The following is a 16,541-nucleotide window of genomic DNA, read 5'->3' on the forward strand; positions in this document are numbered from 1 at the left end:
GTCTGGAAGAACCTGGATGCTATGAAGACAGGTAGTTTGACTGCTCCATATGGTTTGTGTTGCATACTGAAGAGGCTGCTAGTGATGGAAATACAGGCTGCTGAAAACTCTGCTTTCTCTACAATTGAACAGAAATTGGGAATACTGTGTAGGTATGGGTACCTAAAGCAAACAGAAAGCAATTGCTGTTTTTACAGATAAAGTGAAACTTTTGCACCTGACTGGAAATGAGATCTTTATGTCAACATGTGCATTGCACTACATGTCCATATTAGATCTGAACTGCCTGTCTTCTAGGCAGGCATGATGAACATAAGGTCCTATGTGCTTTCTTATGCTCATGGTTAGTGAAAGGCCTGGATATATCGGTCATATTCTTATTCAGGCTTTCCACCCCTTTTCTCCATATGCATGAGTTTATACAGTATTACCAAACTCTGAAGGGAAAAAAAAAAGAGCAGTCGGGGCAGATATAAGGCAGCAGAAAATAGGATACACTGCTCCCTATATATGTAATTTATCTCCATGAGAAATATGTGAAAGTAAACACTCTGCTTTCCCACCTTAGCAGCAACTTTGTGTGCTGGCATTGCTAGCTCAATTCTGGTTCAGGTACATTTTCCAGGTGCATTAAGAAATAGATTAAAAGCAGAGAAAATGCTTAGAATGCCAGCAGCTGAAATCTGGAGGATTGCACAGCTTCTGGTCTTCTGATGATGCAGCAACTGTCCAGCAGGGTTTGTCATCCTGAACAAAGATGGACAGGTTGGTCAGGAGGGCTGTGTTAAAACCAGCAGTGAAAAGGCATCAGTTTGTAGGTCTGGTACATTAAAAATGCTGTCTGGTGTTCAGGAACGACTTGCAGTTTTTGAACGACAGAACAAAGTCTTTCTGCCAGAGCATGCAAGAGCATTCTCCCTGTGTTTTCTCCTTGTAAGTTTGCGTTGCTGATGGAGTCTAAAAACCTGGCCTGAACAGACCAGCACTGTGAGGCCAGGATGGCATGGGTTTGGTGCCACCTTGTCATCTTCATAGATGGGGTATGAAGCTACCTCTTGCAATTGTTATTGATACTGACATTACACCCAAGTAGTTTAAAAATAACTGGCTGTGCCTGTTGTCTGGAGAATACCCATCTTCAGTATCCAGAGAAGCCACTTGCACCCACAGACCTTGTTCTCTTCTGAGCACAACCCTGTTCTGCACTCGTGGGAAGGTGATGAAGACATGCCGATGCTCACACATCCTTACAAGGGAAGAGAGGCCTCAACTCTGCCCGTGGTCCCCTGCTCCCCTGGTGATTTGTGGTGGTGTGGTATCCCCTTGGTATGGGGAAAGCATCTCCCCTCCCCATGCCCTGCAGGAGACTCTGCGTTTGCAGGCATAAATCGTCCTGCATGCCATGCCACCGTGTCACGTTCCAGATTAGTTTCATGTTTTTCTTCTTCGCTCAGCCCAGTCTCTTGGCACAAGTTCCTTTTTGAGTCCATGTGTGCCATCAAATAGTTTGTGGCTTGTATCTTTTTCTCCATTTACATTCTTCTAAATGAAAGCTTATTTTTCTTTCCTTACCCTGCTTCTGACCTCTGGTAGTCCCAACATATTTCTTTTTATTAAAGGGTGTTTACAAATATTATTTTTTTCCAACTTTCTTTTTTTTTTTTTTCCCAGCGTTAACTTCTGTGACATTTTCCAGGTCATTAGTATAAAACTGAAATAACCTGTTCCTTTTGATTTCCATGGCTTGAAAACTGTTCAGCCTATTATAATTCTACAGCCATCCTTAGGCTATTTGGTTATGAATATATTTAGTCAGAATTTAAATAAAAAGTGTCACACACTAATTGTGACCCAATACACACCTTCCTGGTCCTGAGATAGTGGTCTCAGTTTGGTGTTTCGAAGGGGTTCCCAGGCTGGCTTTTGGTAAGCTTATCCCAAAACTGATGACATGGTTTAGTCAGATTGTTTACAAAAATGTGGCAAATGTAAGATGTTTTCTTTTTACCTAGTCTTCATTCATAGGGTTACTTCTAATTGATACTTGTAAGAATAATGCATAAGAGAAATGAGAAGCGTGACTGTTCTAAGGCACTAGTAGTTAGCTTTAACAGCAGTAGCATTTTTTAGGAATAGAACTGGGGCTGGAAGTCCAATCTGAATAGTTTTCTTTTCCTTACTCTAGCAGTTTGATGAAACTCAAAAGAAATTCCCAATAAGCAGTATCCCATGCTGTTTGCAATAAATCAGCTGCTTTTGATCCCATCAAAAACCTGGAAAAGCTAAGAGAAAATGGTTCTTGTGCTCTTCAGAGATTGTGCATTCTTGCTATTTTTGTGATTATTGTTATCATCATAGAAGGTTTGTAAGGCAGTCCTTTTTTGTTGTCCTAGAAAACGCAATGCCTTACAGTCAAAGGAGGAGGGTGAACAAATTGTTTTGCTCTGCATTATCTGTGAAACATAACACATGCTCCTTCTGCATGCTTACTGCAGAATTAAACGGCATCCTCTGGGAGAGAGCTCAAAAACAAATGGATCTTTCACAAAAAATCAATAGGCTGGGATTGCTGCTAGGACAGCTAATGTCCCTTACCGGTACCTTTTTACACTGTGTCCTCAGCTTTGGAATTAAATTTGCTTAGCTCCATTAGAGTTTTTCATTATTATTATTATTCCTCCTGTGTTTCTCCCAAATCACATCTGAAAACGTGAGTGTGCATGTCAGAGCACTTAACAGATCCTCCTACTAGAACAAAAGAAAATTTGGAATATTAAAGAAAATTAGGCTGTATTTGTTAATTATCATTTTCCACTGATTATGGAGCATGCTTAAATCTATAATAGAGAGAAACCTAAGTGGAAAGAAGACAGAAAATGAATAACTAGCTCCTAGGAGGTTTTCTTTCATTAATAGTTTTCCTTCTACCTCTAGTAATGGGGGGCCTCTCAGTACATTCCCGTTATTGGTATGAGTCACACCAAGAAGAAGGACCTGAAATAACCAGCTGTCACTGCCTTCTGTTAACTCTAAAAGACTTTTTTGCTCACCTGGCCACTGCCTGTCAAGTGAAGTGTCAGCTTTTTCAGTTTTACTCAGGACAGATTGGCCTATTACCAGGGAAGCTGCTTCCAAAAGCCTGTCAGTCAGCGTGCCAGAGGTTCACCAGAGTGCTCTCAAGGACACTGGACTCTGACCTGGGAGCAAGTTTATGGCTCCTGGGGTCACTCCTCCCAAGTGCTTTTCCAACTGGCGACTCCCCAGCACCATTTGGATGTGCAGCATTGCGCTGACCGGGACTCCTCTTGATGTCCATTCCCCAGCATCCTGGCAGAGGTGGCATGGGCCATCACAGGGGACCAGCAAGCTCTGCAAAATGGGCTGACACTGTGGCCCAGGTATGTTTAGATACTGAACCAAGGTGAGCAAGGAGCCCGGTTGCCTTCAGCACCCTCCACTGTCAGTGCCAAGAGATGAGCACTGTAAACCCTAAGAAACAAAGAGTGACTGCTGAAAGCAAGTGTCCCTTTCTATGCAATAGTAATATAAAGGGAGCAGCCTTAGTCTTAGCTTAATGCACCTGCTTGCATCCCTGGGTAGCAATAGGGTAAGCTAGGGCTCACCTGGAAATGGCAAATGCAGTGGCAGTCTATAACATCAATGGCAGGAGAGTGGCCAGGGCAACTGCATGCTCAGTAGTCTGACCTACAAAGCTTACTGGGCACTTGTCAGCAGAGAAGGTGGATACAAGAAAACAGAAAAAAACTCCACATCTTTTTTATCAAAGGAGCTCATGACAAACTGGAGGGTAGTCTGGAAAGGAAGTAAATGCTGTATAGCAAACCTAATTGGACATCAGAGGAGCATCTCACCCAGTGCCACGCAGGAAACAAATCACTTAGACTGGAGGAGATGGCAATTAATAAAAGAGCCACGAGGCAGTCAGAGGGGAGCCAGTGTGCTGTAATGCTAAAGGGAGTATTCTTATGGCCTTATGATTGGGTTTATTTTCAGGGGGTTTTTTAGGGACCAGAGCATAGTCTGTCAGAGTAGCATTTTAATGACTTTTGCTGCACACATAGAGCTGAAGTGCATTGCTCATGAATGGGAAATTCAGAGTATCAGAGAGAACTGGGTAACCTTGAGCACCAGAGAATTGATTTGCAGTGAAATACAACAGCCCAAAAAGAGCAAAGAGGTCACTCATGTAGAGATTAATAACAAAAACATTTGCTGTTAAATGGTTAGCAAAGAGGGGAGAAGAAAATTTCTGGTGTATTAGGCATAAGACATGTGAGGCAGTAGTTGCATCTTTTCTGGAATACTTTGTACAGTTCTGGTCCCAACAGTACGGAGCAAACACATCTTTCTTGGACTGTGTTCAGGGAACAGCTACAGGACAGTCAGGGGAAAAGAGGACATTTCTTACTGAGGGCCAAGACAACTTGGCTTGTTTAGTGTAATAAAACGGATGCTGAGAGCAGATACAGCATCTTTTCAGAAGTACTGCAGGAAGCAAACTTGGGAGAAGAAGAAAAGGACAAAGCTGGCACTTACATAAGTGCAATAAAGATAAATTTAGCTTGGAAATAGCCAACCAATCTGAGGGTTTTGGAAGTGACAACCTGGAAGAGCCTTTCAGGTTTTGTCTCCCAGTGTTTAATTGCAGAAGTAAAATTTGCTATTCAGGTAAAAATGGCAAAGGAGGGATTGCAGAGTATTATTCTGAGTCCTGAATGTTAGTTGATTTATATTTTGTTTACAATTGCTTGACTGCAGTATGCACCAGAGTAGCTAATAGCAAATGGAATCCCTTGTTCATGGAAATATAAGGACAGGCCTCTCGGATAAATAGAAAAATTAAAAGCAATGCACAATTTTCACAGCATGGCAGTGAAGTCCTGTGCATTCTTTTATGGTGGGGTGTTCATAAACAGGGTAGTGTTAGATGACATCTGATTTTTCAAAGGCATAGCTATTGTCTCATTTGAGCAAGCATTATCTGACCTTTTAGAGAGATCATTTAAATGTCAGTGTCTTGGGCACTCATAATATGCACGCAGCAATGCCTAATACCAAAACTAGGTGAAAGATGAAGTATTAACCATACATAACTCTTATGAAATATATTTTTATGCTTCTGTTTTACTTCAGCTTTTCATAAATAAATGATCAAACTGCGATTAACCTAAATCAGTATTACAGCCTTAAACTTTGAAATTTTAAGTATCTTGTGCTTCCCACTCATTTATAGCTAGTAAATGTGTAAGAACAAATCAAGAGCAATCTTATATGTCATTTTGCACTAGTATTAACTTAGTCATAACTGATAAAGTAGTAACTACTGATATATAGTTGCAACTGGGCTTCAGAAACTCAATTTATGTCTTTTTTTAAAGGGCAAGAATCATACTATCACTGACTGTCTGAACTTTTGTTACTGACTCTAAAACAGTGATGTCATGGATGGCCTGCCTTTATGGGACTGCACCAAAAAATAGAAAAGAAAATTCAACATGTTAAAGTTATTTGTTCATTTCTTACCTGTTCCAGTAGTAGTTGCCATCCGTGGTAAAATCTGCTCATACTTCCAGTTTGAATATTACTGCCTTCAGATTACAGCCACCTGATTTCATTAAATGCTTGCACTGCTAGATAAAAGAGCTTGTTGACATTGGTAACATCCTCTTGTAGCTAACTACAGGTTATTATCTGGAGACACAAGGTTAAGTTACCTCTGACCTTGAAAGACAGTGGTCTTCATTTAGTGTTTCATTGCAAGGCATGATTTTCAGATGACGAATAATCATTGTTGCATGCTTTCCAACTCTGACATCTTTTCTTTTAAAGCCTGGTCACCAGAACTGAACAGGGCAGTGGTTTGACCATTACTGTAGGTAAGAAAAATGCAGCCTCTGACTTCCTAGTGTATAGCCTGCTGTAGGAAAATAGGTATCTTTCAGCATCCTTAGGAAAATAGGTATCTTTCAGCATCCTAGGGAGAAGTGGTGATAAATATCATTCTGATATAAACATGAAACCTAGCAATGTGATGAATTGAGAATATGGTAAAAGAAAAAGATATTTCAAAGTGTACATCTCTATGCTTTTATTTATCTTTAAGATAAGATAAATTTTGAATGGAACTATGACTTTTCTTTTGCCTCTTACTTACCTTCCACTGTTGCTGAAACAACAATTGTTGTAATTGCTGTTAAACAGTTTGTTCTGAGTTTGGGGTTTATTTGCTTGAAATACCTGTCACTTTGTATATAAAATGTAATGTGTATAAATACAATGACCAGAGAAAATATTGGTACTATTGCTTTTATATAGAAAAAAAAAAAAAAAAAAAGACCTTGTTTCCAGATTATTATTTATTATGACTAACTAGAAGTTTATCTGCTTATCAGCTACCTCTCTGAAAACATCTCTGGATGCAATAGATACATGGTGACTATTGTTCAAAATAGCTATCATTGAGTTTCTTTTTATTAATTTAAATGTTAGGATAATTGAATGTCTTTCTTTGAGTTGTAATTTACCCTGAGTTTTCCTTAGAGACCTTCGCACTGTCCTAGTCCTAATTCTTATGTTTCAGTGAGATCCTGACTTCTTTTTGTTTCTGTACTGGACTTCTTTGAACATGCCCCATTTAACCTCTGATTTGGTTTTGCAGAATCTGCTTTGTGCTTCAGTAAATCCCTTAGCCCTGTTCTTCTGCAAATTTCTAGAAACTGCTTCTCTTTTATATAGTTTATAGCTATGGAGTCTAAATACCACAAATGAGGTGAGCACAGACAAAGCCCAACACTTTCAGCTTCTCTGTGTTAATTTTTCCTTAGTTTGTTTCTTTCTCCCTCTTTCTCCTGTTTCCTTGCCCCAAGAACATGCCTGCATTTTTACCTTTCCCCCCTCACTTCTCTCCCACTCCCATGACAAGGTCACAACAGAGAAGGTTGCTCCTTCAGGAGAGGATGTCATTAAACCAGTAGGCCCTAAACATCAGTGTAGGATGCTGTCTGGGCTTTTCTTAACCACAACTATTTTGTGAACATGTCCCACTCCTTGAAGCAAAGAGCATCATCTCATCTTTTACTAGCCACAGTTGATAGTTGTTCTGGGAGATAAACAGTATTTTACCAAACATAATTCAATCACCTCACAGAGCTGCAGATTAAGAGAAAGAGTTTAGAGAGGAGTTTATAGAGATGTGGGGCTGCTTCTTTTCACTGGACATTGCTGCTCGTGTCTTTTGCCTGTCCTGTGGTGATTATTGCCTATCCCAGGGATCAGGCCTCATAGATGTCAAGCACCTAAATGACAAAAGGCTGGCCTACAGTGCTGAAGTATGTAAAAAATGAAGAATCACAGAAAAGTTAGAAAGTGTTTTTTGCTTTTAATTTGAGGCAGTAATTCAGCATGGCAGGGAGGACTCACATGTTTTGCCATATCTGTGGTACAGCAACATAAGACACAGACAACATGCTTCTCAAATTGGCAAGTTTCCCAGCCTCATCCCTGGTGTCTTTCTGATATCTCCCTATTTCTGCTGCCTTACCAAACCCCACGGCTTAAGCCCAGCAGAGCCTGTGCTGCTGCAGGTCATGGACCCCAGGATGCAAATCATCCTCCTCAGCAACCAGTGCTATCTGGCTCTGCAGTCTAATATGTCCTTGATAGCAGTGATTTTGCCTCATGATCTCCATGTGTGAAAGCCCTAGGTGAAACAAAGACCGTTCCCCATTATTTTGTCACTTATTGGAGATCAGTGGTGGGAGACAGGCTATAGATGAAGTCAGTCTGCAAAGGAGAGAGAGAAGCTTATCTTTGAAACACAGCCAAGAACAATTTATCAATGTCCGTACATGTTTAACTCTAAGGACTGACTCAGGATTTGTCTTGTTGAGGTGTAATTTTGGAAGTTGAGGTATGGAATAAAATAAATTCAATAAAAGTGGTTGCTATCAGAAGGTGATTTGGTAGCCCTGTTTTCCCTATATTTTTACTGCTTGTAGAACAGTTAATGCAATGCTTTGCTGAAGTCTCATGTGATGTTGTTACGTTACCATGACACACAAAAATAAAAACATTGTTGTCAGGGTGATGTAGTCAAATTATTGCCACCTTGTTTTTCCAGTATTCAGTTGAAAAAGATGTGTTTTTTTTATTTTTTAACCAGAAGTTTTAATGTAATTTTAAGTAATGAAGAAAACAATAGCCAAGTGATCCTATGCAAATTCATGTAAAGAAGATAGTATGAGTAAAATAGATATCACTGAAAATAGATTTGTCCTTCAGGTTCTGCAAGGGACAATGGTGAGAAAGTAAGAGAGGGTTTTGTAATGATGAGAACCACTTTGATATTATTACTTGAAATAGCTGCAAGCAGAAGCTGTAGATAATAATCTTCAAACTGTAGAGGTTGAAAGCTCTGAGAAGCCAAGAATGACTGCAGCTGCCTTGAGTGATGGTGGAACAAAGCCATATAATTGTGAATAGTTTATGCAGATGAAATATAATCAGAGTCAAAATGTGCAGTCATCAGGTTTGAGATCCAAGAAGCAGGTGGTACACATGTCTATCTCAGGGTTTTGGAGGGGTTTCCTGGCATCAACCATCTCAAAGAATCATAGAATAAAGAAACAGTTTTGATATCTACAATTAGATAACACAAGGGGACCGTCACTTCGAACACAAAATTATTCCTTGTCTGCGGTCTTCTCCAAACATTCAATGAGGCAGATTGTTCCTGTTTTAAAATAATGCCTCAGAACTCAATGCCACTTTTTTTCTGGAAGTGCTAAATGGAAGCTAATGACAGAGGGGAAATGATTTCCAAGTTTTGCAACTGGCAACCGTAACCAGAGGATCCATGAGCTTTTAAAATCCATTTTTATGTAATTTAAATCATGGCTTGTCAATAACTGGGCAACCAAATGTATAGAGAATGTGGCCAAGGTAGCCCAATGATCCTGAATTATTCATGACCTGATCATAGCGTTTGCAGATCTCTTTACTGTTAATTAAAAAAAAATCTGCATTAAAAATTTCACCAATAATGTTTTGCTTTTGTATTCCTATAATTATTAACATTTTAAGAGCCTGAAGTTTCAGTGGTCACTTAGCAACACTATAGTGTGATGGGGATTCTTAACTTCTACTAATTTTATGTACTGAAGAAATCACTACAATTTTGCTGCCTCAGATTTGGGAGAAAGGAACATTTTAAGGAAGAAGAAGCAGTAACAATATTGAATAAACTATCTTGTGACTTTTGAGATGATTTGGATATTTTTCTGTAGCAAATGAAAAGCATTAAAATACCATGTATATTGAGTGTGGATCTGAAATCAGCTCTGTTCCTTCCTGACTGAAGGAGAATTTTATTAATGTATTAGCAGATTATATGATCAATTTTCTGTTTTCCATTCCTAAAAATATGTATGCTCCAATGCAGCATTGAGTCTAGAGAGCGTCAGCTGAGCAGCTGCCCTTCCATTTTTCCTTTCAGTTGCCAACTTAAAAAATGCATAGCAGATACTGAGTCAGTGTCAAACGGTGAGCCTAGGCATTGGTCCATCTTCTTTAAATATTTTCATTGTAAATTCTGTTATTAGAAATTAAAATCTTGTTATGCTGTCACTTCAGTTCACTTTCTTTACCTGCCCATTCACGCTGATCATTAGCTATTCACTGCATGTGTGTGTTTAGTAACCATTCTGCAATGCTGCCTTTTTTTTCCATTTTTCATGGTTTAATTATTCCAATTAGAAATGAGTAAGACTGCCAAAAGATTACAGAAATTATTTCTTTATTATTTAAGTAATGATTGCCCATCACTGGTCAGACAAGTGGATTGGGATTCAGGTAACCACGTGTCAGTATCTACAATTTTGACATCTGTATCTAATCTAGTCCTCACAGGCTCCCTTTATAGACAATGGAAGAAAAAAGCATTTTTGGATGCAAAGTCATCTTAAATTAAGCTTCTAAAATAGATCAGATGATTTGCACCCTAAAAATGCTAGGTTTAGTTGACTGTAAATAGAAAGAAGAGTGACTAGATTAGATGTTTGTTTTGTAGATATCCAGAGGTAGATGAGATATATCCCATCCCTGTTCCCAGATTAATCATAGATACCCAGAGGATCTGTGCAGTGAAACTTCCAATGTGAATGCACAGTGGCTGTGTTCTTTGTTGTAAAGGTCATAGTGCCATTCAGTGCTTTGCACAGATGAGTGAATCCTGTTCAGCACAAGCACCAAAGCCAGTACAGCCCTGTTAGGACTACATTGCAAACGGATTAGATTATCCTGATTCTCACCTTGGCTAAGTAGTACCAAGGTATTAGCATGTCCATATTCTTTCTGGAATGGATCAGTTTGGGGAACAGCATTTGATTGTAGACATACAGAGGTGGAGTTTATGTTGGAAGATAAATATAATGGCCTTGACCAGATTAGGTTTTGCTATGCAAAGTAGCATATATCATATTACAAATAATATCTATTCTTGCTCCAGCAAGGTCAAAAGGAGCTAGTTTATAAATAGTAAGTATATGTGTAAAATATTAATAAATATAATGTAAAGGGAAAAACCTGAATGTAAGTAACATTATTTAGAAATGACACATGATAGGGCCTCTTGCACTAAAGAGGGTTGAAAAAAGATGGCAGATGTTGAATGCTGAGACATTTTTAGGTTCTGCAGTTAATTTAGGACATTGCCTTAATGGTGATTTTTCCTGTGGGTTTTTCCCCTTAGGATGATTTCCAGCATGCAGCCTCAGAAACCAACTGGGAGTCAGTCACAAGCTCTGTCTCAGTAAGTAATTTGTTACTATTTTGCCCATGGATGGATAGATAGGATGACTTGAATCCAACTCCCTAAAATGGCACCTGCACAGACAAACCATGTATTCACCTTTGGCAGAGGATGAAATAACTATTTCTCCAACTCATACTGGAATCAACCAGTGTGTTTTTAAGAAGAAAAGATTCAGGATATGCCATCAGCTGTTGTTACCACATGAGATAGCCGTTGGGAAACCCTTGCTTTCAAACTCATCCTACCAAGATGAAAATACAAGATATAAACTCCTTAAAATTTTAATTTGCAGAATGTCTTGACCTAAATCAAAGAATGTACTTAAAACAGGCTAGCAGGAAAATTGATCTAACTTTTCACTGTCAATACTGAGGCTTTTTAAAAGTGTGTAATACAACGTTCTATCTGAAGTCTCCATATTCAGCAGTGAAATTCAACTCTGGAAAAAAAAAAAAAAAAAAGAAAAGAGAACAAGTAATCCAGTGTAAAATTTTATTTTTCTCTTCCTTATATTTTATTTGTGTCAGTGGCCAAAAATCTGTCCCCTCCTTCATTTCCCAAATTAAATACTGAGGAATGACAATGTAGCATCAGAATTCGTAATACGGGCAGTTCTCTTCTGTGCTGGTCGGCACCATGTCACAGCTCTTGTAAACTCCTCTTAAAACACATTCTACTCATTAGTGTCCAAGCCAGAAAGGAAGTAGAGAGAAAATTCTGTATTGCTAAAATTAGAAGAGGAAGCCAATTAGAAGCTAATCTCCCCCATGTTTACTCTTGAGCTTGCAAATGACACTTGTCCTTCATGATATGATGCATTGAAAGCCTTGAACTAATGGTGCTGAAAGTCCTGAGCAGTAATGTTAGCAAGGCTGAGATCTACTCAATGTGACAAGGAGATGCTAAAACACTGTTTTACTGGAAGACATAAACCCCATTTTTCATTCTAATATAGGGTTGGGAAAAATAATCTATGTGATAGAATATTTTGTTTAAAAATATGGTAAACTGATGTTTGAAAATGTAAGCTTAGGGCTCCCTCATCAGGTGACTATGAAAATAATATCAAGTATATGGTAAATGCCATGTTAGTTATCCTTAACGTTGTAAGATGCAGAATACACCAAACAATAATCCAATATTCTTTTCATATTGAAAAAAAACTTTATTTATCTTTCACATCTATTTGTTTCTGAAAAGTTGTTATTAGTGTGTTACAGGTAGGGAAGTTCAGTACAAATATTAGAGGTAGCAAGCTGATGGCCAAGGTCACATGGAAACCTACAGTTAAACCAGAAGCAGAACCCCAGTTTCGCTGTTTTTCCCATGCCATCCCTTCTCTAGTAGAATATACCTTCTTCCACTGGGAGCGCATTGAACCCACTAGCCCTTTCTTATCATCAGGGAAAATAAGGTAGAGACATTGAATAATTTTTTCCCAAAGGCGCCATGGAAAAAGTCTGACATTGGAATTTTTCAGGGATTCTGTTGTGGGCCTGAAGGGCAGAAGGACAAACAGACTTTCTAGTTGCTTACAAGGTGGCATACTGTCCTACTGATACTCCCTGCTGATGTTCTGTTAGCATGGCAGATCCAAGTTTTGCCCCTTAAACCCACAGGCAACCCAAAGACTCATTTTAGGATCTGGGTACATTACAATTCTCAGAATGAAAATTTGAGAGTGAGCAAATTCTTTCTTCCTTGTCTGATGTCGTATCACAGAGTCATATTTTGGTGTTTTTTTTGTCTCAGAAAGCAAAAACCAATATTTCTGCCGTTAACCCAGCATGGCAAATCCAGAAAAAAGAAAAAAAAAAAAAAAAGAAAAGAAATAAAATCACTCCTTATTAAGTTAGTTTCCATTATTTGTGAAGTAATGTTATAACCATCAAACAACTGGTGCACACTGAACTGCCTGTCAGCTTCACATACTGATAGAAAACAGGAAAGAATGGAGGAACAGAAATTAAGAGCACTGACAAAAAAAGATGCCTTTGTGTCCCATGAAATTAAAAATAATTCAGTGCTTTTTAGAAATGTAGAAGAGGTACATAATGTGTAAAATCTTTGCTCTTCATTGCTTCTTGCATTTCACTCCTCCTCTTGACCTCTCTTTGGATATGATCTCAGAAACCAGATTATGACTAGCACAAGCTCTTCTAAAACTAGCGCCTCGTTCTTGGCATGACAAAAGAGAGGCAGTTGGGTTGGCAGCTTTGAAGTTGCTTTTGGGCCTGTCACATGATGTCACTGCCAATAGGTTATCTGAGCTGTTGAAATAATTCCTTTTGACTTGGCTGTCACTGAGAAAAAGTTAAGCTTTCTCCTCTGTGTGAACGAGGTTGCTCAAATCTTTTGAGTAGGAGATTTTATATGAAAGAAAATGGGGAATCCCTGCTGCCTGTATGAGTTTGAAATGCCCTGCAAATTCACAGCCTGACCTGCAGTTCTGTAATGAAATGCACAGTTGAACACGTGAAAAAGACTCTTGCATCGTCTGAGCCACACACTTGTGGCCTGGTTTTTATGTTGCTGTTTCTTCAGCATCCTTGCATCATCTCCCTCACTTTTGAAAGGTAGTCGGGGACTGACATTTTTCTGTTGGGCTTCAGTCACAGATGAGCCATGAGCTCCACAGAGTTCTCTTCAGTAAGCAAGTAGCATTTGTGTGCTTTTTCCTTTTGTAACCTCAAAGACAGTATTAGCACACTGCATGATGCCTGCCCACAGCACAGTCTCTCCTGCAGCATTGTTTTAGATAACAATGCTGTGTTCACTTTGCTGGCGTGAGCTTTTCAATTCCTGGGGCTCCTGTCTCTCTGATGGTCTCTATTCCAAGCCACTTAGAAGTCAGGAGGGGTGCTCTGAGGTATGCCTTCTCTTTTAGTGAGTCATGAATTTTTACAGCCATCTGCACTGTGTCTTATTTAGCACTGCATTGTAGAGGCATTGCAGTCACAAGTGGGCCCTCTGAAACTTTTTGTGCTGTTGGTGATAAGCAGTCAAGCGTAGCTGTGCTTTCTTGACCACCCTATTGTAATGTTCTTTATTTCTTCTCTTTCTCCTTTTTAATAATTTGGACTGTCTGTACTTTTAGCAAACATATACAGTAAAATATCAAATATTGTTACTTTTGTGATATCACTCACCATTAAAGACAAATGCTTTCTTTAGAAGACACATATACTTTGAAACTATTTTAATAAGCATTGAAGCACACAGTCCTGCAAAAAAGTGAGTAACTTTACTCAAATTAATTGACCTTTCAATTACTACTCAACTGAGTGAAGTTAATCATAAGGATTAATACTTTAACATATGCATTTACTTGGAAGATGAAGCAAAAAAATTATTTTGGGAAGCCATTAATTTTAATAGTTATATTTCTGCTACATTACTTCAGAGCTGGGTTTTTGTGAGAGAAGAGGGTTTCTAGGGTTTTTCCCCCGATGTTTTAACTTATAAAACCAAATTCCCAACAACTCGTGATATATTGCACTTCTTGTTGGACAAAAGCAGGTACTTTGATTGTGGTCCTTCAGAAAGTAACAGATCTACATTTATATTTTTTCTTGCACATATTTTACACATACTATCAGGCTTTGTGCTTGGACAAGGGAAAAAGTGATACCAGGGTACTGAGTATTGTGATTCTAAATAACAATTATTAAAAATTTTTAAAGTCTTCTCCAGTAAAAATGAAATTGCTACAATCTTTCTGTCAAAGTCACATTGTGACACAAGTTCAGTGGAAACCAAATATGCTCAGAGAATGGTACTTTGCCCTTCCTGGTGGGAAGTAGTATTTCATGTGGTATTATGATACAATTGTGAGGATATGACTGTGTTGGTAATCCCAATATTCACTGTTACATTGCTGAGATCCAAATATCATGTTTTTTCTCATTTGCTCAGTAAGTTGTATTTTTTGTAAAAGGGTGGGAGAATTGGCATTCATTGGTGTTTCATAATACATTTAGTTCTTGGGAATAAAGGGCCATCTTTTCAAGTCTTAAACCAAGACAAATTTGTTGTCCAAACTGGCCAGGGAAAGAAAGACAGTCTAGTGGATTTGTTGTCTTAATCTTTTTGTGCTGTGGTTTCTGATATGCTTATTATGGATGTACCGATAGAGCTGGTGGAGCTCTGAAGGCACCACTCCAGCACTACAAGGCACCTCTGATCTGTGGTCATGGCCATCACAGTGGTTTCAAAAGACATTTCTGTTACATCTTTGTATATGTGCAAACCATTATCCCCTTTGAGGAGTGAGTGTGCATGTTGACAGTCCAGCAGTGGAACTGTTTCCATGCATTGCATCTCCTCTGGGATTTACTTGGGAGTTTTGTGGTGTCTCTTCTCCCTGCAAAAGGAAAATATAAGTATAACAAAGCCTGGCCCAGTTAAGAACTTCAGAAGATGGCCCAAAGTAGCTGTTTCAGTCAATAATGAGACAAGTTCCTCAGTAACTGTTTTCTATTGTTTTAAGTGGTGCCGTAATTTATTCCAAGTACACTGAGATGTATGTCACTCTTAGGGGGTATCCTATCCCTCTCCATCAGTGACTGACCCTACGCTCACAGCAGAAGCACTGGATCAGACCATTGCTGCATTTGACACGGTGGAGGATCTGCTCAAACACTTTAACCCAGACTCCTGGCAAGAAGATCTTGAGAATTTGTACACAGACAGTGGCCACCATTATCGAGGCAGGAGCTACCATGACAGGAAGTCCAAAGGTAGGAATGACACTATATACATACTTTGGGGCAAGACCAGGATATTCCTTCACTCCTCATAGAAATGCCCATTGATCAGGTATTAGATTCCTGTGCCTGTGTCAGGAAGTCACAGGGAAGGTACCACCTGTTAAAACCAGAGGTAAGTCACTTAATCCTTAATATTTTTCTGAGTAGAGTCTTGCCTGAGAAATCAGACTGACAACTGACCATTGTTGTGATGAATTCAAAAATAAAAACCTAGGCCCATGTGTAAAGGACAGATGGTTCTTAGCTTCACCCTCTTAAACATTGTTTGTGTGTAAGGCATGGGGCTCCTAATTACCTGCACTATCATCCTTCTTTAAATACCCTGCTTAGGGATTGTTCTCTGTTGAGTGAGGAATAATCACTTTTATCACATTGTGCTTAGGGAAGCATCTGGTGCAGACACCTGTATATGCAGCTGGTTTTTTAGGATGTGAACATCTCGCTGTTTTTCATTATGTTGGCGGGGAACATTATTATGGTTTAACATCTTTGTCTGTAAATGAACAAAGCGCACATTTCTGGGTTATGTTTTGTGTTTCCTCCTGTTAGTTCAAATCATCCACCAAATGGTAAAGCAAGGGGATGTTAAGCTAGCAGTACAAACCCGTAATGATAAAGAAACACTATTTAGAAGAGACAGTGGTGCTCTCAGGTAACCATGCACTTGCAGAGCCTGATGAAATTGCCCTTTATGTGCAGGTACAGATCTAGGAGCTCTGTTAGGGTTCTCAAAGATGACAGTTGCTGTAGTTTTCACAGAAGATCTGAAGTGAAATATTTTATCTGAGGTCTCTTGTTAATATTGTCTTTCATTTCCAAGTTATGTATTCGTTTGCATTCGTCTTTAGAACTTTAAAACCGTAATGCAAAAATGACAGTTCTAATTCTGTGCAATCTACCATTTATTTACATCCCAAATCACCTCCCCCCCCACATTAAGC

General features: G+C 39.0%; 1 protein-coding gene across 4 annotated transcripts in view; it reads left to right on the top strand.

Moving 5' to 3' along the window:
- The window catches only part of PDGFD (platelet derived growth factor D), a 147,257-nt gene that overhangs the window by 103,521 nt on the left and 27,195 nt on the right, over positions 1–16,541 (top strand). For 3 of the 4 annotated variants that reach the window (XM_074916394.1, XM_074916405.1, XM_074916384.1), the window contains exons 4-5: positions 10,769–10,828; positions 15,369–15,570. In XM_074916394.1, coding sequence (XP_074772495.1) covers positions 10,769–10,828; positions 15,369–15,570 — 262 coding nt within the window. The remainder of the gene's footprint in view (positions 1–10,768; positions 10,829–15,368; positions 15,571–16,541) is intronic. The other variant, XM_074916415.1, reaches the window with a different exon arrangement.

Source organism: Athene noctua, chromosome 1 (genome assembly GCF_965140245.1).
Source record: "Athene noctua chromosome 1, bAthNoc1.hap1.1, whole genome shotgun sequence".
In the NCBI taxonomy this organism is placed as follows: Eukaryota; Metazoa; Chordata; class Aves; order Strigiformes; family Strigidae; genus Athene; species Athene noctua.